Here is a 22,733-nt window from a genome sequence, read left to right as displayed (position 1 = left end):
ATTATTGTGTTGTTCTTAAGTATTTTTAAGTCACTTTCACTTCCTAACGAAGCTTCATTGGTTCTTGCAGGAGATTTTAGCCACTTTTAGATATTAGCCAGTGCGGCTATTAAATCAGTGCGTCCAGAACACGGGTCCGGAGAGGAGCAGACCAGAACCAGAAGAATGGCCGAGGAAGCCCAGAACCTGGTGCAGCATGAGGTGCCGGCCGAGGACGTGATCACCATGGGCGACAGGGAACCACGGTATGAATATACGGAGTAGAAAGATGCATTATTATTATTATTATTATTTATTTTTTTTTAAAGCACCGTTATATCAGGGTGCTATGCATATGAAAAAGGGGGTAGCATACATGTGGCATATATTATTTATTATGCTTATTTATATAGCGCCATCATATTCCGCAGCGCTTTACAGACATTATCTCTGTCCCCGTTGGGGCTCACAATCTACATTCCCTATCAGTATGTGTTTGGTGTGTGGGAGGAAACCGGAGCACCCGGAGGAAACCCATGGAAACTCGGGGAGAACATACTAACTCCTTACAGATGTTTTCCTTGGTGGGATTTGAACCCAGGACCCCGGTATTGCAAAAGAACAGTGCTGACCACTGAGCCACCATATTTATAAACAGATTGTCAGACAGGTACAGAGTGTACAGCACCATCACAGGCTTACAGTCTACGGGGTATTGGTGATGGACACAGTGGGGCGGGTGGGAGGTTGCAGCGCGGTAATTGCAGGATCTAAGCATTTTTGAATGCATGAGTTTTGAGGTTCTTTTTGAAGGTTATAAATGTGAAAGATAGATAATACATAGATAGATAATAGGTAGATAATAGATAGATGATAGATAATAGATAGATAGATAGATAGATAGATAGATAGATAGGTAGATAATAAATAGATAGATAATAGATAATAGGTAGATGATAGATAATAGACAGATAGATAGATAGATAGATAGATAGATAGATAGATAGATAGGTAAATGATAGATAGATAATAAACAGATAATAGATAGATAGATAATAAATAGATAGATAATAGTTAATCGATAGATAATAGATAGTTAATAGATAATAGATAGATAATAGACAGATAATAGATAGATAGATAATAGATGGATGATAGATAGATAGATAGATAGATAGATAGATAGATAGATAGAAAATAAAAATGGAGGTAGCCCACCAGTTAAAGGTGAAGAAAGGTGCTATTTAACAGACCAAAGTGGCAACGTTTCGGCTCAGGGTTGTGAGCCTTTTTCAGGCTGCGTTTTTTGCCGGGTTTTTCAGGATCCCATAGTTTAGTTTTGCTTCCACCACAGAAGCATGAGCAATGCAATGTGTTAGATCACCAATGCAAGACATATGTGAAACCACAAAACTATTTTGGAAAAAAAGAGCAATTTGATCAAACTATTTAGTGGAAAAAGATTTTTATGTCGGAAAAAATAGCGATTATTCTCAACAAAAAAGTTCACACGAGTTCATGGAAAAATACACAATTACAGACGTTATAGCAGGGATAGGCGAGTTGGTCGGGAATAGTTTACCTGAGACGTTGGCAGAGCATTGAGTTTGTAGGACACTGGTTACTTTTCACACTTTGGTCGGCCCTTGAGTTGCTCGGGTCTTGTTCAATCTCACACCTTGGTCAGCCGATGTGTACTTAGCACAAATCGCTAATTTTGTTAAATTGTGGTAATCCTGTCATTCTCAGGAGACCAAGACATTATGTTTTAAACTTGGGAAAATCACAAAAATAAATGTGTTTCACACCCTGCCGTACTTGCTTTTTTTTTCACTAACAACGCAGCTAAACCTGATACCTGTGTTTGTGCACTTACTCATTGCTTTCTATGGTTGAAAAATTGCTGCAAAAATGCTGAAAGAAGTGACTTTCTGCAGTGTCATAATCAGAGTTTTCGGGAACCTGGGATACAGGAGTTTTTTTTGCCTGGGTCCATATACTCTGAGGATACGGGTGACACGGTGATATTGCGGATCACTGGAGCGAAGCAAAGCTGGACTACACGCCACCACTATCAGCAGCATGGGAAGCTCAGGAGTGGGCACTGACAGAAGGGGCCCCTGTGCACGGACAGTACATAATGCACAATTCCACCTGCCTTGAGGTGGAAGTGGCCCTCTAACCTCCTGAAACCTCTTGGACCCCCGTCGGATGCATAGGTTTCGCCAATTATATATGACCCCCTGAAGAAGCTCATGATTGTCTCGTCACCGGAGACTTTCGCTTTTATTTTCCAAGTGATTTGCATTAAATTTTTCACTTTGCTCATCAGTCATTTACTAATATTGTAATATATATCTAATACTACATCACTAATATGCATTTTATAATTATTAACGGGGTCTTCCAGTTCTTAATAATGAAGGACTATCCTTCATTTTCAGCCTATTTATAACAGATCAGTACGAGTGCCCGCTAAGACTCCCCCCATCTAATATTAATGGGCTTTGCTGCCCCCGAGGGCAGAGTTGTATCATGTGTTTATGCAAAGTCATGACCATTAGGACAATTATCAGCATTAAGTTAACCCTCTCCTGACCCGATTAGAACCATCTCTGAGAGTAGCCCATTGACGGTATGATAGTATGTGTTCTTTTTTTTTCATAAACAGCGCCACTCTTGTCTATGGGCTGAGTCTGGTATTGCAACACAGCACCATTTACTTCAATTAGGATCAGCTTAGAAGGTGAAACAGCACAATATATAAAAACAGCGATCTATCGCATTGGTGTATATAGTCAGTCCAGATGTGGCTTGTGGGGCCTGTAGCCCACCACGGATACAAGTATCATTATACATGACCCCAGTGGCACCCCGTGAATAGCAATAAAGTATGCGACTGTGGTCTCACGGCTTGCCTGACGTTCTCCTGACATACGCTGTATATGTATGGCTGAAGTCGGGATGAGCGGCATGGAGCGGGTTCACGTGGTGAACCTGCTCCATTCCTGGAGGGTTTCAGCTATTTTACATAGCAGACACCAGCCTGTGAGTGCTGTGATTGGAGCCAGCTCTGATCACAGCAGAATAACCCCTCTGATGATGCGGTGAACGGCAGCCTAGATATATAAGCGGTCAGACGGGAAGGCTCCCTCTGCAATCCCATTGGGTCTTCACAACGCAGTCTCAGGAAGCCAATGATTTGCTGTGATGGTGGCGAATGCTGATTCTGACCTTTGCTATGTGGCCCCAGAGTTTTTATATAAGCCCCTATATAATCCCCTACCTCAGTAACAGACTCTAATATAACAATGTAAATGAGCCGTCTCTGCATTTCCTGCTTGTAGATAATATTTCAAGAACAAACATCTAATTTCAGGGTTTGTTATTTCACAAGCGTCAAATGCAGTGACGCAGATATAGTGTAGAACCTGATACAGCGGAGGACAGGAGCCTGCGACATCCTATGACGGCTACGGTCGCACGGCCTCGGCTGGAGCCGCCACATTCTCCTCTGTCCCAGTCACAGACGCACATTGTGTCCTATACAAGGTCGTCAGCCGCACCGCAGACTAATACAGAAATCCGCAATATTCACCACCACAGACAATGTGCCAGATGGACCATCCTCTATAACGTAAGGCTGGGTCCACACACTGCAGATTCCAGCAAATATCGCACTGTTCATCGTGTGTGCAGCCGAGGAAAACATTCCACATTACACAGAGAGAGAGGAAGTATATATGTAGATAGATAGATAGATAGATAGATGATAGATAGATAGATAGATGATAGATAGATAGATAGATAGATAGATAATAAAATAATAATAATAATAATTTTATTTATATAGCGCCAACATATTCCGCAGCACTTTACAACTTATAGAGGGGACTTGTACAGACAATAGACATTACAGCATAACAGAAATCACAGTTCAAAACAGATACCAGGAGGAATGAGGGCCCTGCTGCTCGCAAGCTTACAATCTATGAGGAAAAGGGGAGACACAAGAGGTGGAAAAGGGGAGACACAAGAGGTGGAGATGATAAATAGATAGATAGATAGATAGACATGATAGATAGATAGATAGATAGATAGATAGATAGATAGATAGATAGATGATAGATAGATAGATAGATAGATAGATAGATAGATAGATAGAGCGGGAGATAGGGAGAGAGAGATGAGAGAAAGAAGGAAGGAGGAAAGGGAGAGAGAAATTATATATGTAGATAGATAGATATATACACATACAGAGAGAGAGAAGAAGGGAGAGAGAGAGGGAGACAGAAAGAGGGAGTGAGGAAGAGAGACAGGGAGACAGAAAGAAAGGGTGAGAGAGGGGGATGAGGAGATAGAGGGAGGGAGAGAGAAAGGAAGTGAAGGGAGAGAGACAGGAAGGGTGAGAGAGAGAGGGAGAGACAGAAAGAGAGGGAGGGAGCGAGGAAGGGAGAGAGAGGGGGATGGAGAGAGAGAGGGAGAGAAAAAGGAAGGAAAAGGAGAGGACACAAAGGGAGAGAGAGAGGAAGGGTGAGAGAGAGACGGAAAGACAGATAGAGAGGAAGGGTGAGAGAGGGAGAGAAAGGAAGAGAGAGAGGAAGTAAAGGGAGAAAGGAAAAGAGAGGGAGTGAGGAAAGGGAGAGAGAGACAGAGAGGGAAGGACAGAGAGAAAGAGAGAGGGCGTGAGAGAGGGAGAGACAGAGAGAGGGAAGGAGAGGGGGAGAGACAGAGAGAGGGAAGGAGAGGGGGAGAGACAGAAGCAGAGAGAGAGAGTTAAGAGAGAGAGAGAGAGAGGGGGAGACAGAGGGAGGGAAGTAAAGAGAGACAGACAGAGGGGGAGAGAGAGATAGAAAGACGGGGATACATATATGCATATAGAGAGAAACACGCACGTCTATACACAAACTGATGGTGAAAACGTTACAATTGCCGCTGACCATACAATAGTGAAAATGTGATTTAAACCCCTCAGATTGTTTTTTTTTTTGTTTTGCGTATGCAAAAAAATCAGTGGTGTCTGAACGAGGCCTTAGACATTATAACAGTAGATCTCTGATCTCCGGTAACTGGGGCTAACGACCCGTCACATCAGCACAGGATCTTATTAGCATAAATGGCGTGTGGAAATAATAACTGATTACTCAACCAATCATACACCTAGGATTGCGTGATGTCACCAGTTGCCAGGCAGAGGCATCTTGCAGCTCGTTCGTTATTGTAGAGATTTCGGGGACACAGGGATGAACGACATTTGTTGCTTCTCAAACAAAAGCCATAAAGCTAAAATCCGGATGTTATAGGAAGTGCTATTATTAATGCTAACAATATATTCATTCTAATTTTTATAACTTTTTTTGCATTCAGTTTTTCCTGGCAGCCCCTTAGAGAATGAATGGAGCTGGGTGTTTGATCTGCCGTGACATTTCATAACAGAGATTATAGTGCCCAATCGGGGAAAAAATATTCCCATTCTACCAATCAGTGCGAGTCCCAGTGGCCAGACTGCAACCGATCAGTGATTTACCAACTATCAGGCTGATAGATGATGATTTGTTTTCTCCAGACCAACTATCAGGCTGATAGATGATGACTTGTTTTCTCCAGACAACCCCTTTAAGCCCCTCCCACAACTGTACATCCAGGCAGGTCCTGATTGGCTAATTGTCAGATTGTCAAACACTAAAATCAAATTTTCGCAGACCCCTTATGGGACTAGTATGTATAGTAAAAAGAAAAAAAAACCAATACGCCGAATGTTGGGGTTGAAAGAAGACTTATCATCACAATGACCCTGTTTTTTTTTTTTTTTTTTTTTAATAAAATGGTAAATTTATCATTTTCTAAATGTAACTTATTAAAATATGTAAAAAAAAATTGCTTTATAAGGGTAAGTGCAGCGCCCCAGAGTCCTGGTCGTTGCAGTACTGTGGCTCCGCCACTATGGGGAGCCATGGTGCGTCCGATGGCACTGAAGGAGTTCATCTGATCAGGTATCACAGACACCAATACATTTCACAGCCGGGCCTCCGGGGGGAGCTAAGGGTGCTATTCATTAGGCCACTCCCCACCATAGTGGGTAAACTGGGGGTCAGGCAGGAAGTTAGATCAGAAAGCTGACTGGGTTGGAACCAGGCAACACCTTGTGGCAGAGGGTGTTGTGGGGGAAGATACAGTAGGGTCTCTGCCAGGGGTGGGATCCTGACAGAGGCTTGGCAACGAGAACGAACGTAACGGGACCGTGCCTGCTCCGGGTAGCGGCGGTGCCCAAGAAAGGATTAGAAGAGAGATAGATTGTGCTGAGTGAGAAACGGGATCATGCAAAGGAGAAATACCAGTAGGAGTCGTGCTGTAAGACCGAAGCAACATCCTACTGAGGCGCACTACCGGTGGCCGGAACGCCGAGGGAGTAGAATAACATTCAGCTTCAAGCAATACTCCAAACAGCGGCAGGGCAGTCAGTCTCAGGCGGGCTGTCTAACTCAAATCACCTATGAAGTCTTGGGAGGCAATTGCGGGAGAGGGGCGTCTCTAGGGTCCCGGAAGAACTCCAGGCCTACCCGTCAAACGGGTGCCGTTCCTACCCGAACCTCAGGGAGGGACGGAGGATTAGCAGAACATCATCTAATCGAGTTGTGAGGGAACATCAGAAACAGACACAACAGTTGTGGGGTACTTTCCGTAAGCACAGCAGGGAAGGACTACAACACATAGCGCTAGGGGGAAGGCACAGATTTCCTCCTGTGAAGAGAACTCTGGAAGTGCCATTGGACCGGCCGGACTTGCGCAGCCTGGTGAACCGTATTCTGGATTGAGGACTCAGAGATCTTCAGTAAAGAGGTAAAGAGACTGCAACCTGGTGTCCTCATTATTTACCGCGACCTGCACCCCACAACTGCACCGTTACAACACCACTTATTTCACCGGACGTCCCCCACTGACAGACAGGGCCACGGACCGGGTCTAGCCACCGTGACCACTCCTGAACTGAGACCCAGAGGCCCGGCTCCGAGTACCCCTAGGCTCTGCGGCGGTGTGGGGGCGCTCCATAAGTACATTTTACAAATGATCCAGCTCCTTGCAAGGGTTGGGATGGAACGTCTAGAAAAGTTCGTCTCCTGATCTCTACAGTAAAGAGTGGTCACAAGGAAGAGTGTCTCTCGCTCTGCATGACCTGACCTGTATTGTATAGACATTGCATTGATTTAAATGGACATTGTGTAATTCTGATTTTTACCTGTGGTGGCGCTGTAGAGACATTGAGAACAAACTGCTAGTTTACCTAATAGATTACATGTAATACCTGGAGGGCCCAGCAGAGGGACACACTGATCACCTGATTCTTAGCTAATGCACAGCGCTGGGGATGAAGATCCCTGGACAGTGACACCTGGTGGTGTTGTTTGTAATTGCACATTTTCAATCTCAAAATTACCCATTTTTGCACAGAAAAGCATCAATTAGGGCCTTTCCTTGGGGTAAATACTGAAGTGTTTTAGCTATAGTGCAAACAACCAGCAGTATTCTTTTCCCCTTTTGATATGTTCATTTATATAAACTGTTTATTCTTTCCATCCAGTGTCTGTATTCTCTCTCCGGTGTGATCTTAAAGGGGTTTTCCAGAGAAAACAAAATATTATTAATCCAGTGGGTAGGTGATAATTTCCAGATCAGTGTGTGTCCGACCACTTGGATCCACGCCAACCAGATGCCGACCGCTCCTCCATTCATTCTCTATGGAACTGCTGGAAAAATCTGAGTGCAGCACTCAACACCCCAATAGGGAAAGGATCGAGCATGTATACTTCCGCTCTGTTCTAACTGCTGATCGGTTGCAGCGGTCAACAAGTTAACACCTGCCCTGTGGATAGGTGATAACTTGTTTTCATCAGACAACCCCATTAATGGTGTGACCTGACCAATCAGATTACCCCCGAATGCTCCTCCTCCTCTCTTACTGTTTGATAGAGGCAGAGACACTGAAGCTGCATCCCCCTCCTCCCCCACTGAACATTTCCAGATGGGTGGACAGGGAAAATACAGCATTTATGTACGAACATTTATGAAGCAGACCACGGATTGACCTCACTTCAGTGCACTAGATCCTAGTTTTATCTCAATCTATTACATATAGTGCCGCTTTTATTCCTCTACTCGTGACCGGGTATTTAAAGATTGTTTTTTTTTCTCCAGTGCTATGACATGTAACAGAGGAAAAGTTGTTCCGTTCCTCTCCATCTTTGTCGCACTTCTCATCGCCGGCCAAGCAGTGTCCATCTACTTCATCACTCAACAGCAGAGCAAGATCAGTGAGCTGGACGAGACAACAAGGCAGATAAAGCTGAACGAAATGATTAAAAAACTTCCCGGCTCACGTCAGTACTATTTTACTTAATTGGACATTTTCCTAATGAGTTTAATAATATTTCATTATAGATATGTTTATAATTAATAATAAAATTGTGTCTCCCTACAGTCACCACTAGAGGGAGATGAGCGGCTCACTGCATACAGATTTACTTACAGAATGCAGTAAGCGCCCTCTAGTGGTGGCAGCAGGGATTGTATTAGTTACCTTTATGCAATAATAGTTTGCAGGTTCATAATCATCCTATAATTATGTGATATCTCATTTAAAAATAATAAAACTTGCTTGTTTCCTGCCTCTTCTTATGACCCTATATACATTAACAGCTCCTTCCCCAAATCGACCAAAACTAAGAATGGCAACTTTCAACATTCCTTTGGCTTTTAAAGATGATGATGGATCCCAACAGGTAATTATAAGCATTTCCACCAAAGTAAAACCTGCATTTCCCAAACATTTTTTGGTCAGCTTGGTACCAGTAAAATAACACCTTGTGTCCCTAGAGCAGCTTCCTTAGAAAAGGGAGTGACTGTACAAGGAGGGCACTAGTGATGCAGACCCATAAGAGATCTGTGACGGCTATGAAAGAGCTTCTGTGCTTGAAACGGGAGGTTTCACTCACCTTTATCGGGGTGTTTAAGGGGTCCGAACGCATAAAGACACCCAAATAATACATTAAAAGTGGGGGCATTTGTTACGTTCGGGACAAGTTTTTGATGGTCATTGGAATGATTTTGCTTTAAATTCACAGAAACTGGAAAAAAAGGCAATGGCAAGCAACAGCATTGGGGATGCTGCAGAATACATGCTCCTGGTAAGCGACTGCAACTTGTCGGATGCTATTACAGCGCCCCTAGAGGATGACGCTCAGTATGATTTCCTGTTCACAAGTCTCAAATTACGGGTTTATGTCTTCAGGATAACGTTGGCCATCTTTTACCAAATACATACTAAGAACTGACCAATGATCATAACTTAAAGGGGTTTTCCAAGCTCAGCAGAAAGGTCTGCACTCACGGCATGCCAAATCGTGATGAGGTGCAATGCTCACACTGTCAGGATCGCCCTCTATGTCCATCGCTTGTAGGGCGGTCACATACCGACTAGATTCTCATCCGCTTCTCTCGATACCACTAAATTTTTGATGGAAAGACCCTTTAAGGAATTGTGTAACTTTAGTTGATCTTTGATTGACGCAACCGACCATGTCATGATATGTAGGAAGACCAAAAGGGAGCTACTTGCGTTTCTTCTCTCTCACCCTATGCCTTGCGTGTCTCTCTGTTGACCGTAGTTCTCCAATCCTTTGAGAAAATATCCAACGTTCAATGGCACCACCCTGGACAACCTCAGGAAGTTGCGGAGGTCTTTGAGCTATGAGGAATGGATGGTGAGTGCAAATCGGGCACATTCTGTTAGGAATAACTAAACCCATTGTTTAAAGGGGCGGTCTAGTTAGAAAACCCTTTTTCGTGTACCCCGTTAGTAGACCCCGAGTGAGGGTCCCTCAGTGCAAGATCTTTATCCAGTGGCCAAAGTGGACAGCGGTTCAGGGGTGGACATATCATTGGTTCCCGTGCGTAGGGTCCTAAGAGGTAGCTTTTGTCCAAGACCGTTCCTTCACAGGGTCCCTCTTCGGTCTGTCTCGGTTATATAAAGGGTCTCTTACTCTGAGGACCCTGTCCTTTCCTACATTACACAGAGAACCTGTCGATTTGAATGACCCTTGTGTAATGCTTTATTTCTCCTGTTGTGGCGCTGCAGGTAATTATACAGTTATTTCCAGGTTTCCTCACAGATTACAGCTATTGTTGGGAATCCCAACTGGAAAACAGTATCAAATGATCTTTTTAATAGGACTTGTCACTTCCCATAAATATGTTTTTTATATTTGAGTGAAATGTCACTGTTCCCCCGAATCCGGCGTTATTTTTCTTTTGTTCCTGCTCCTCTCCATTCCTGAGATACGGCCCCTTCTTCCTTGTAAATAAACCTCGTGTTCTTAGCCAAGGAGGTGTGATCCTCAAGCACAATCCCATGAAGAACAGGTGAGGACCACACCCACTTGGCTAACAGTACTACATATGCATACAGGAAAGAAGAGTCCATATCTCCGGAACGCAGAGGAGCAGGAACAAAAGAAAAACATTGTCGGATTCAGGAGAACAGGGGTATGTACATGATGTCAAAAATATACATATTCATTACAAGTCACAGATTCTCTTTAACAAGTTGGAAATGGACAAATGTTCCATAACATGCCGAAAGTTCTTCTATATTCATAATAGTTCCATAAAATTACCAATGGACCAGTTCAGTGTATTAAACCATAATGTTGTGTTTTCCTCCCATGTGTGATTAATTTAAGAGAAGACTAAGACTTGCGGACCCTGGAATAATAATTTTTGTTTCTTCATCTTTTAGCTCTTTGACTCTTGGATGCAGCAGTGGTATCTGTTTTACTTAGTGCAGAACTCCAAAGGACCAGAGAACGCTCCAAATTCCACTACTAGAGAAGGTACCAAATCTACAACTGTAAGATCTACAGAAAGTGACAATGGGGCACATATGGCAGAGCTGTATGTGTGTATGGTTCTGTAGCTATGTAGCCACTCCGAGTGCGGCTCTGTGATGCCACTATACAGCACAGTATTATTGAGATATATTATGAGTGTAATGGGGCACATGTGGCAGAGCTGTAGGTGTGCATGGTTCTGTAGCTATGTAGCCACTCCGAGTGCGGCTCTGTGATGCCACTATACAGCACAGTATTATTGAGATATATTATGAGTGTAATGGGGCACATGTGGCAGAGCTGTAGGTGTGCATGGTTCTGTAGCTATGTAGTTACTCCCAATGCTGCCCTGTGATGCCACTATACAGCACAGTATTATGGAGATATATTATATGAGTGTAAAGGGGCACATATGCCAGAGCTGTATATGTGTATGGTTCTGTAGCTATGTAGCCACTACGAGTGCGGCTCTGTGATGCCACTATACAGCACAGTATTATTGAGATATATTATGAGTGTAATGGGGCACATGTGGCAGAGCTGTAGGTGTGCATGGTTCTGTAGCTATGTAGTTACTCCCAATGCTGCCCTGTGATGCCACTATACAGCACAGTATTATGGAGATATATTATATGAGTGTAAAGGGGCACATATGCCAGAGCTGTATATGTGTATGGTTCTGTAGCTATGTAGCCACTCCGAGTGCGGCTCTGTGATGCCACTATACAGCACAGTATTATGGAGATATATTACATGAGTGTAAAGGGGCACATGTGGCAGAGCTGTAGGTGTGCATGGTTCTGTAGCTATGTAGCCACTACGAGTGCGGCTCTATGATGCCACTATACAGCACAGTATTATTGAGAGATATTATGAGAATGTAATGGGGCACATATGCCAGAGCTGTAGGTGTGCATGGTTCTGTAGCTATATAGTTACTCCCAGTGCTGCCCTGCGATGCCACTATACAGCACAGTATTATGGAGATATATTATGAGTGTAATGGGGCACATATGTCAGAGCTGTATGTGTGTATGGTTCTGAAGCTATGTAGCCACTCCCAGTGAAGCCCTGCGATGCCACTATACAGCACAGTATTATGGAGATATATTATGAGTGTAATGGGGCACATATGGCAGAGCTGTATGTGTGTATGGTTCTGAAGCTATGTAGCCACTCCCATTGCCGCCCTGTAATGCCACTATACAGCACAGTATTATAGAGATATATTATAGTGATTATCTCATTACCATGGTGTTGGATGCAACTGTAGGTTCCACAATTTTTTCCCTGGATTCCACATGAATGTGAGAGAGGCAACTTTCATGCCATGAAATGTATGGCATATGGAGGTACTGAACGGTAATGTGGATCACTATTAAAGGCAGTAGTTAGATGTTGAGCAAAAGACGGAGAGGAACCTGGTCAGGCAGCCATGTTGGTAGTCAGTGGCTGATGGACCAGGGCCCTGCGAACCAATGTGGCTCCTGGACCTGGGGACCATGTGCAATGTGTAATGTAGGTCAGAATACTTTTCCACCTTTGTGGGTGGTCATTTTTTTGTAACTTTAGTTTAGATGTGGACCATATTCCTGGTAGATGCATAAACCAGGAGTCCTCTACGAAGAAACCCAAAAATGGTCAATTTCCTCCCATACTGGTCACCAGTGCGATGTAACACATGGGCTACACACCGCTTCTGTCCACTGCATTTCATAGTGTTCACAATTTCTTCTTCAGGAGCCAATGTACCGCAGGAAAGGGACCTTCTACCTGCTGAGTTTGGAACAAGTGGAATCCTGGTTTATGCCTCTACCAGTTACTCAACCGAATCAGTGCCCCGTTTTATCGATGAAACCCCGAGTGGTGAATATATGTTCCCTCCTATGTCTATTGTGGAAACCTTCGTAGCAAACATGACTGATAACAAAGCAGGACTTGACGTTATGAATATGACCTATGTTAGCTAAAAACCCAGTATATCTACTCACACCAGTCCTCCCTCATGTCAGGCTCCAAATCTCAGTATTCCCCACCACATATTTCATGAGATTCCAGATGTTTTTGGAAGTATTCCATGAACTTCTATTGTAAGCTCGCCCGTCCTCCTCCTGTATCTTGTATCCGTACATGTCTTGTGTATGTTAAGTCTAGTATGTAGTGTTAATATAGAATAAATAATAATCTATGCAGACTTCTGTTTTAAAGGCAATCTGACAGCAGCATGATGTAGGCGCAGAGACCCTGATTCCAGTGATGTGTCATTTAGTTTACTGGATGCAGCAGTTTTGATTGTGATAGTGTTACAGTTTTCTGCAGATCTAGCAGACGAACACTGATATTACCGCCATACGGTGACCATATAGTGGTAGATACCAGCCCTGCAGAAGATATAACAGATCACAGCACAGTTACAGATAGTGACTTACCGCTGACGTTCTTTCTGATGGAATCGTTCATTTTTCCCGTCTTTTCCATCTGGCCCAGACCGACATGACAACTTCTCCAGCCAGGACTCGGCTGCAGAGATTACAACAAAGACACATTTCACTTCTCATATTTTCAGCACCGTCCCCATCTATCCCCAACCTGCACAAACGCCTTATTATGCTGATACCCCAATGCTGAGCCGCTGCCGTATGTGTCCCATAGTCCTCTGTGTAGTATAATGCACCCATAGTCCATACAACATAATGCACACAAATAATCATCCATACAGCATAATGCACCCCATAATCCATACAGTATAATGCATGCCATGGTCCTCTGTATAGTATAATGCATCCCATAGCACATACAGTATAATTCGCCCCATAGTCCTCTGTATAGTATAATGCACCTCATAGTCCATACAGTATAATGCACTCCATAATTTCTCTGTATAGTATAATGCAATCCCATAGTCCATAGAGTATAAAGCAAACCATAGTCCTCTGTATAGTATATTGCATCCCATAGTCCTCTGTATAATATGATGCCCCCCATAGTCCATACAGTATAATGCATCTCATAGTCCATACAGCACAATGCACTCCATAGTCCTCTATATAGTGTAATGCACCCCATAGTCCATATAGTATAATGCATCCAATAGTCCATATAGTATAGTGCGTTCCATAGTCCGTACAGTATAATGCACCCCATAGTCCATACAGCATAATACACCCCCATAATCCTCCATATAGCATAATGCCCCCCATTGTCCATACAGTATAATGCACCCAAAGTGCTCTGTATAGTATAATGCACCACCCCATAGTCCATACAGTATAATGTGCTCCATAGTCCGCTGTATAGTATAATGCACTCCCCATAGTCCATACAGTATAATGCGCCCAATAGTCCTCTGTGTAGTATAATGCACCCCATAGTCCATACAGTATAATGCATGCCCCATAGTCCATACAGTATAATGCACTACATAGTCCTCTGTATATGTATAGTGTAATGCACGCCCCATAGTCCTCTGTATAACATAATGCACTAAATAGTCCTCTGTATAGTAAAATGCACGCCCCATAGTCCTCTGTATAGTATAATGCTCTCCCCATAGTCCATACAGTATAATGTGTTCCATAGTCCTCTGTATAGTATAATGCATGCCCCATAGTCCTCTGTATAGTATAATGCACTTCCCATAGTCCATACAGTATGTTCCATAGTCCTCTGTATAGTATAATGCATGCCCCATAGTCCTCTGTATAGTATAATGCACTCCCCATAGTCCATACAGTATGTGTTCCATAGTCCGCTGTATAGTATAATGCACGCCCCATAGTCCTCTGTATAGTATAATGCACTCCCCATAGTCCATACAGTATAATGTGTTCCATAGTCCTCTGTATAGTATAATGCATGCCCCATAGTCCTCTGTATAGTATAATGCACTCCCCCTAGTCTATACAGTATAATGTGCATAATGTGCCCCATAGTCCTCTGTATAGTATAATGCACTCCCCATAGTCCAAACAGTATAATGCGCCCCATAGTCAACTGACGCTCCCTTCATCATTGGTTTTCAACTGTAGCGGTAGTTGAAGTTGCTATGCACTGCCAGCAGTGCAGGGAGATCATATCTTCCAGCTCTGCCGCAGAGTTTAACTGTATCGGCACACTGCTCTATGCTACTGCTTCTGATAGATTCCCTTTAAGAAAATGTGTCAATGGTGGGTCTAAAATTTAAGATAAATTCACTAACCTGCTCTAAACTCTCGCTGTTCCTCCAGACCTCAGTCCCTATCCCCACCCAGTTTCCTTTCTCTCTCTTCCAACTTTTCACCGCTGCAGCCAGTCAGTGGTCGCAGATTAGAGAGAAGACCCATATATAGCTTTTGGGACACCCCTTTAATTATTAAGAATAAAACAAGGAATCTCGGCTATGTAATAATTTGTCAGACAAGCATAATCCTGCTTTAGTGATTATAAAAACTACAATTCCAGGAGAACTCAGTCATCTCTAAATGTGGGACAATTTTTTTAATACTTAAAACCCATGAGGCCATGAGCTAAAAAATAATGTCTGCAACTAGGTTTCATTAAAGATTTGGCACCATTTGACTACTACAGGCTCCTTGTTGCCCTACACATTTTTGGTCAGATAATAAGTTAATTTGCAATCCACCAGTGAGCTCATTCCAAGGCCTCCTTCACACATTCTGGTGATTACTGTACAGGAAAAATTAGCGAGATCAGTGGTCCGTGTGCCATCCCGCTGGGTACATTCTGTGTAAAACAAAGAATTAAATAAAAAAAATGGAGTGGGCGCCTCCGTAATTTTCAAAACCAGCAGAGGAAAAGCCCATGACTGTGGCTTATGTTAATAACAGCTCACAGCTGTTTGCTTAGCCTTTACTGGTTAATTTAGTTGGGTCCCCCCCCAAAAAAAAAAAAAAAAAATGACTTGGGGTCCCTCTATAAATTCAAACCAGCAAAGGCTAAACAGACAGCTGTGGGTTGATATTAGTAGCCTGGGAAAATGCAATATATATTGCCCCCCCTCCCAGGCTACCAGCAAACGCCTGCAGCAGCCCCAGAAACGGAGCATTCATAAAATGCTCCAAATCTGTCTCTTAGCCTCTCTCTTCCCACTTGCCCTATGGCAGTGGCAAGTGGGGAAATAGGGTTGTGGTTGATGTCATCTTTGTATTGTCAGCTGACATCAAGCCCAGAGGTTAGTAATGGAGAGGTGTCTATAAGACACCCACATTACTAACCTCATAGTCATATTGTAAAAAGGACACAGCAAGAATAAAATCCTGTATTTGAAATAAAACTCAACACCGTATTACACATTTATTTAAAATAAAAAACAGTTATACTCACCTTTACACCTATAATCCATTGAAGCCCTTGTCACCTGTAAAAAAAAATAAACAACCATGTTCCTCACCTTAAATGATTTTTAGCCCCAAATACCAACATTTGAGTTAACGCAAAAACTTGCCCCAATGGGTGTCCATATCCTATTAGTGACATTAATACCTTAAAATAGCAAACTATAAAACTATTTAAAATAAACCCCCAAATCCTCCATATTTTCCTGGTTTTCAGCCACCACTTGTCTTCTCTGGTTTATGTCTCCCCTGTGCACTGAAGTCGTCTCAGTAAGATGGAGCCATCACAAATGCCTACGGACCATTCACACTTACTGTTTTATGTCTCAGGTGCCCCATTGATGACCCAATGCCAAATGAGAGCCCAACAACACACCATGCCTGGTGCCTTTGTGCCTCAGTGCGACGACAATGGGGATTTCTCAAGCACGCAATGCTGGAGGAGCACAGGATATTGCTGGTGTGTCTACAGAAATGGAACGGAGATCCCAGAAACCAGGACTCGGGGCAGGCTTGACTGCAGCGGTAATAACAGCCCGTATATCATTGCAATCACACAAACTACGTGAAAAGTCATGAGAATGTGTCGACTGTATGAGACTTTATATTGTAGGGTTGTCAGATCGGGGCTCACAGAAATATAATAGCGGCTGTCTGCATGTTAGGAATTGTGGTTTAGCAAAAAGGAACACTGCGCTATAATCTGTGAGGTTAAAGGGAATCTGTCACCAGGTATTTGTTGTGTAATGCATGATGTAGGGGCTGAAACCCTGATTCCAGTGATGTGTCACTTGCTAGGCTGCTTGCCGACATTTTAATACAATCACTGTTTTCTAAGCTGGAGATCTCATCTCGGAATGCTGAGTCCTGTATAACCCCGCCCACACCACTGATTGGCCGCTTTCTGTGTATACTGTGTATTGACAGAAAGCTGCCAATCAGTTGTGAGGGTGAGATTGGACCAGGAGGCACGAGACACCTTGTCCTGTAAGGATAATCTCCTGCTGATAAAACACTGATTTTATTGAAATAGCAAAACACAGCCCAGTAAGTGACACAACGCTGGAATCAGGGTCTCAGCCCCTCCGTGCTGCTCTCAGATTACGTAACAAGAACCTCCTGACAGATTCCCTTTAAAGGGGTTGTCCAGCACTGTTTACTCATCACGAATGATGGGAGGCTTCTATAACATTCATCTGTCTGATCTCGTTTGCGTCATACATCAGCCCCTCTACACGTATGCTGATCTGGAAGGAGACCGAGGATGGACAACACCTCTAAAGATAAATCATCTAACACACTTTTTTTTCCCTCCCCCACAGTCATTAATGACCCAATGATGGAGCAAGAGGGAGAAATGCTTTATGATGAATAATGCATTAATGGTAAGTGCGAGATGCGCAGCTACGGGGCATTGGTTCTTATCCAATTGACTGAATGTAAGGCCATGTTCACACGTGCAGTATTTGGAAGCCAAAACTAATAGTGCAGTGTCAAATATGGAGTTGTCTCAACCCGCTTTTCAAAACCACTTTATTAAGTCACTTGTCAATTATTGAAATCCACCTGAAATCTGCGGCAGAAGCCGAAGTCTGTCTTAGATTATTTTTGCGGAACAAAACGCACTATAAGCCCCGATTCATGATTTGCATTTTTTTTTAAATCCCTTTTTTTTTTTTGTCTTGTGGTCTTCGCTGCCGTGTTTTGCTCCAAAATCTTCAAAATGTTGCATGAATTTTGTGCTTAATCAAAGACGCTCTTCGTTTTCATCCTCAACCTCTTTTGCTATTTTGTAGAGCAAGAAGTCACACGTTCCGCTAAAATGTTGCAAAAAAAAAAAAAATTAAAACGTATGAAATCAGAGCAAAAAAAAAAAAAAGGACATTTGCAAAAAAAAAACCAAAAGAAAGTGGACACATAATATAGGCTTTAAAAAAGGCGCAAATTAAAAGAAGAATAAGGCATAAATTAAAAAATGGTGCAAACTAAAAAAAAAAGGCATAGATACGATAACGAATCCGGCCCTTTTTTTTTTTCCTTTGTGTATTTACTCACAAGCTTTTAATGAACTATTAAAGGAATAAAATCATTTTTCGACTCAATTCACAAAAAAATTCATAAGGAAAAAAAATTTCCGGCACAGAGGAATGGTAGGGCTATCACAGCTCCGCACAAAACGGGGAATAACGCAGTCACGTGCATGTGACATAATAGAGCATTAACGCTGAACACCTATCGACGTATCGTTCTTGCTTACATCTTTGTATAATTCTCTCTCATTTTATTCTACAGGTAAAAAATACTCTTTCTGGAGACTAATTGGTGATTTCGCAGAGCTGCACTTTCCGTACTAAAGGCTGTCAGGTTCCAGCTTAAAGCACAAGCTTCGTAATTTAGTCTGCTGTTACTTATCACTTTGAGAAAGGAGAATAAAAGCTTTGTGTCAGGCGTGCGCTAGTTCATTTAATCCATAAGAATAAGAGCGTTTATGAAATCATTAATGTTTCACATCCTTGATCGGAATTCTAACCTTAGCTCCCGAGTATGAACCACAAGATCCATAAAGTGCTTGTGTAAGAATGGTAAATCATGGCTGCTTTACGCCACAAACATCAGCACCACTTGCTCCTGGGCTGTGTGAAGAAACGCAGCTCAGCTCCATTAACTCAAAGGTGGCTGCAATGCAATACCACACACAGCCTGTAGACAAGAATGGCGCTGTTTGACAGGGAAGAGAATCAACATATATTGTCATAAACCTTCCCAAAAAATAAAGGGTCTCAAATGTATTCAGTGATATTGGCCAGTATTAGTAAAAATGCCTTTTTTTTTTCAGAAGTAGCACCACATCAGTCCATGAGTTATTGCATTTCAGCCCTATTTACTATAATGAAGATCAGCTGCACTATGAAACATGGCCCATGGACATACACAGCATAGGCATACGTTGCTTCCATTGACTCCAACTGTAAAAAGGGCATATGGGGCTGTATACTTTTTTTTTGCAATGGCTTGTGGTATGGGAAAGCAGTACAGCAGAGTGACAGAAATGCTGACGTATTACCAACCCGACACTCTATGGGCCTCTGCTGGCTCAAGACAAGAACTTTATTAAAGGGAGTCTGTCAGCAGCTTTTGCTATATGATCTGAGAGCAGCAGAGATCCTGATTCCAACAATGTGTCACTTATTGGGCTGTGAGTTTCGTTAAAATCAGTATTTTATCAGCAGGAGATTATCACTACAGGACTAGGTGTCTTGTGCCTTCTAGTCAACTGCTCTGCGTAACCCCGCCCCCACCACTGATTGGCAGTTTTCTGTCAATATGCACAAAAAAAGCAGTGTTGTGGGCGGGGTTATACACTGCTCAGCATTTTGAGCTCTGCAGCAGCGAAAACTGTGATTATATCAAAATGATAGCATGCAGCCCAGTAAGTGATACATCGCTGGAATCAGGGTCTCTGCGCCTACATTTTCATGCTGCTATGATTACATATCAGGAAGGGGCATGGCAACACCTGCTTGTCTAATTCAGGGCGATGTGTGGCATATCTTATACCACAAATCTTTCCCCAGTCCCGGAGGGGTACGCCACCTTTATTTCTTAATAAAGCAGGCGCCTCTGACTTCACCATCCCCAATACACTGGAGTCCCCCATGTCATGGAATGAGAAACCAAAGAAATCCAGTCCAATTCAGCCCTAACTATGACATTTAAGTGGTAGCAATTTTCAGGAACCAAGGATAGGGTCGGACAGGGGCGTCAAAAACGGACACACAGATGAAAATTAGTTGAAAATCTTTTGAGTTTTTTCAATGATTGACTGGGACGATTTTTAATAAGCTCATCTGTAGCTGAGTTCAGCCAAGCGTATGAAAACTTTCATCCATGTGACCGGATTTTTCATCTGTGTGGCATCCATATTTATATATCAGCAGTATAACATGTACATGATCGAACACAAACTCCGGGGTTAACAAGTGCAATGTATCCGTAAAAATCAAATGCCAAATGCATGATCCATTTTTCTTTTGCGAAACTGGTCTGAATGAGCCCTTAAAGAGAATCTGTCACAAGATTTTTAATATTTAATCTGAGGACAGAATTGTATAGGGATAGAAACACTGATTCCAGGGATGTATCACTTACTAGGCTGTGTTGTTGTTTCAATACAATCAGTGTCTTTTATCAGCAGATTACTGCCTGACTAGGTCTCACGTGAAAGGCAGTCCAGCTAGTCTGTGTAACCCCGCCCCCAGCACTGATTGGCAGCTTGCTGGCAGGGTACACAGGAAGCTGCCAATCAGTGGTGTGGGCGGGGATATCATTAGCTCACCATTCTGCTACATATACAGCAGAAAAAAAACGCTGCCCGCGGTTTGGACAGCATGAATCAGCTGACAGGTTCCCTTTAACTGTCAAACTGGTCATAAATACCAGCTTAGAAGTGGATGTAGAAAAAGAGATAATGGTTACAAAATCTGCAGTCAGAAGAGCTCACTGGCAGATTTGCTGTTAACTCTTTCTGCTCTCTATTATGTACGGTGATACACAGAAGCTGCAGAATCCAAGCGACTCAACATTTTTCAGAAAAACTTTTTGCAGATGTGCTTTTTTTTTTTTTAGACACGCCTTAAAGTTAAAATAAAATGTCCCCCATAAAATCCATATTTTTTAAGTTTATGATAATGGACTATGCCTTATCTTATGAAACAGACAGAACAATAAATTAGTGTATTACAATTTCACATCCAATTTTTAAAGACATTTTTTTACAACAGTTTAAGCCATTTTATGCCAGAATTCTGACAAAAACTGCTCCATGAATCAGGGCCAAAGAGTTTAGTCTCAGCAAAGTATCGTACGTGCAGCAAAAAGATTGGTGGCCTTTAATTCTCTGTAGTTTAGTGTTTCTTACAGTAATCTGACCGCTTTATATCGTGCGCTTAGGATTTCATTTTACAGACGTACTTAATGTTACAGATAAATTGTCATAATGATTTTAAGTGTGTGTTAGACATTCAGAAATGTTTTCTTTGCTGCGAGGGTTAAACTGACTTTTTTTTATCTTTAAGAATTATATAAAGATATGCACAAAATCAAATAAAGACGTAATTACAGTAACGTGATCCCTCCATTCATCCGTCTCCTTGCGGCAACAGTTTGTCTTAGAGATTGTAAGATTCACTGTCAACGGGAAACACTGGTTAGATGGTACATGATTTTTCATTTTTGCACTTTTTTTCATTTCCCTCCTCTTCTTCCAAGAGCCATAACTTTTTATGATTTACCATATACAGTATATAATGTACTTAAAAATAAGGAAAAAAAAGTCCAATATGTATGACATGTTAATTGCATTTTTTTTACGTATGGTATTTTTTTTATTTCTTAAAGCATTTACCATATAAATTAATTACTTTTATTCTGATAGATCAGGCTTTTTACAGACGATATGAAACCAGATTTTACTTAATTTTATATTTACAATAGAAAAAGGTGGGGATGATTAAAGTGTTATAATTTTTTTTATATTTTTAAAACCATTTTACCTTATTTTTTTTACTTCCCTTGGAGGACTTAAAACCTCCGCGATCCATGGATCGCTTGTTCTATATACTATGGTATTGCATAATATCGTGCAGATGATGGTCTCCTATGAAGCCCAGCCTGTGTCAGCCATGGTAGCCCTCACCTGCTGTTATAACCCGCTTAAATGCCGCTGTTAGTGACTGGTAGCAGCATCTTAAACCGCTAAACAGCAGTGATCGGAGCTAGCTATTACAGGCAAATTACAGCTGTATAACTCAGCTCCACATAAATGTACCCCTGCCATGACGAAACGTTACCTCCATATGCATACAGGGATTAAAGGGAATGTCTACAAGTAGTGTTGAGCGATACCGTCCGATACTTGAAAGTATCGGTATCGGAAAGTATCGGCCGATACCGGCAAAGTATCGGATCCAATCCGATACCCGATACCAATACAAGTCAATGGGACTCAAGTATCGGACGGTATTCCTGATGGTTCCCAGGGTCTGAAGGAGAGGAAACTCTCCTTCAGACCCTGGGATCCATATAAATGTGTAAAATAAAGAATTAAAATAAAAAATATTGCTATACTCACCTGTCCGACGCAGCCTGGACCTCAGCGAGGGAACCGGCAGCGTTGTTTGTTTAAAATTCGCGCTTTTACTTGGTTTACGTGAAGTCCCGGCTTGTGATTGGTCAGGGCGGCCATGTTGCCGGGACGCGGACCAATCACAGCAAGCCGTGACGAAATTACGTCACGGCTTGCTGTGATTGGTCCGCGTCCCGGCAACATGGCCGCCATTAACCAATCACAAGCCGTGACGTCACGGGAGGCTGGACACGCGCGCTTTTTAAAATACGCGCATGTCCAGCCTCCCGTGATGTCACGGCTTGTGATTGGTTAATGGCGGCCATGTTGCCGGGACGCGGACCAATCACAGCAAGCCGTGACGTAATTTCGTCACGGCTTGCTGTGATTGGTCCGCGTCCCGGCAACATGGCG

The 22,733-nt window shown here is 42.6% G+C and overlaps 1 protein-coding gene across 4 annotated transcripts; it reads left to right on the top strand.

The window, feature by feature from the left end:
• Positions 1–21,319, top strand: CD74 (CD74 molecule). 4 transcript variants are annotated; one of them, XM_077266333.1, is made up of 10 exons: positions 22–245; positions 8,173–8,354; positions 8,674–8,756; positions 9,099–9,161; positions 9,642–9,737; positions 10,772–10,865; positions 12,603–12,728; positions 16,526–16,720; positions 17,518–17,580; positions 18,488–21,319. In XM_077266333.1, the coding sequence occupies exons 1-9, from the start codon at positions 166–168 to the stop codon at positions 17,568–17,570; spliced, it is 972 nt and encodes a 323-aa protein (XP_077122448.1). In that variant the 5' UTR covers positions 22–165; the 3' UTR covers positions 17,571–17,580; positions 18,488–21,319. The 4 variants fall into 4 exon arrangements, with proteins under 4 accessions (XP_077122450.1, XP_077122448.1, XP_077122447.1 ...); XM_077266332.1 differs by having other exon boundaries at positions 35–260; XM_077266335.1 differs by lacking the exon at positions 12,603–12,728 and having other exon boundaries at positions 1–245.
• Positions 21,320–22,733: the final 1,414 nt, after the last annotated feature.

The sequence above is a fragment of the Ranitomeya variabilis genome, chromosome 5, assembly GCF_051348905.1.
Source record: "Ranitomeya variabilis isolate aRanVar5 chromosome 5, aRanVar5.hap1, whole genome shotgun sequence".
NCBI classification, from domain to species: Eukaryota; Metazoa; Chordata; class Amphibia; order Anura; family Dendrobatidae; genus Ranitomeya; species Ranitomeya variabilis.
This window is presented reverse-complemented; position numbering and strand designations above follow the sequence as displayed.

Excerpts from the sequence above, each read along its gene's own strand:
- CD74 (XM_077266332.1), top strand. The coding sequence starts at position 166 with ATGGCCGAGGAAGCCCAGAACCTGGTGCAGCATGAGGTGCCGGCCGAG. Across the intron at positions 261-8,172 it reads CCACGGTATGAATATACGGA|TGCTATGACATGTAACAGAG; the intron begins GTAGAAAGATGC and ends TTTTTTCTCCAG. Across the intron at positions 10,866-12,602 it reads AAATTCCACTACTAGAGAAG|GAGCCAATGTACCGCAGGAA; the intron begins GTACCAAATCTA and ends TTTCTTCTTCAG.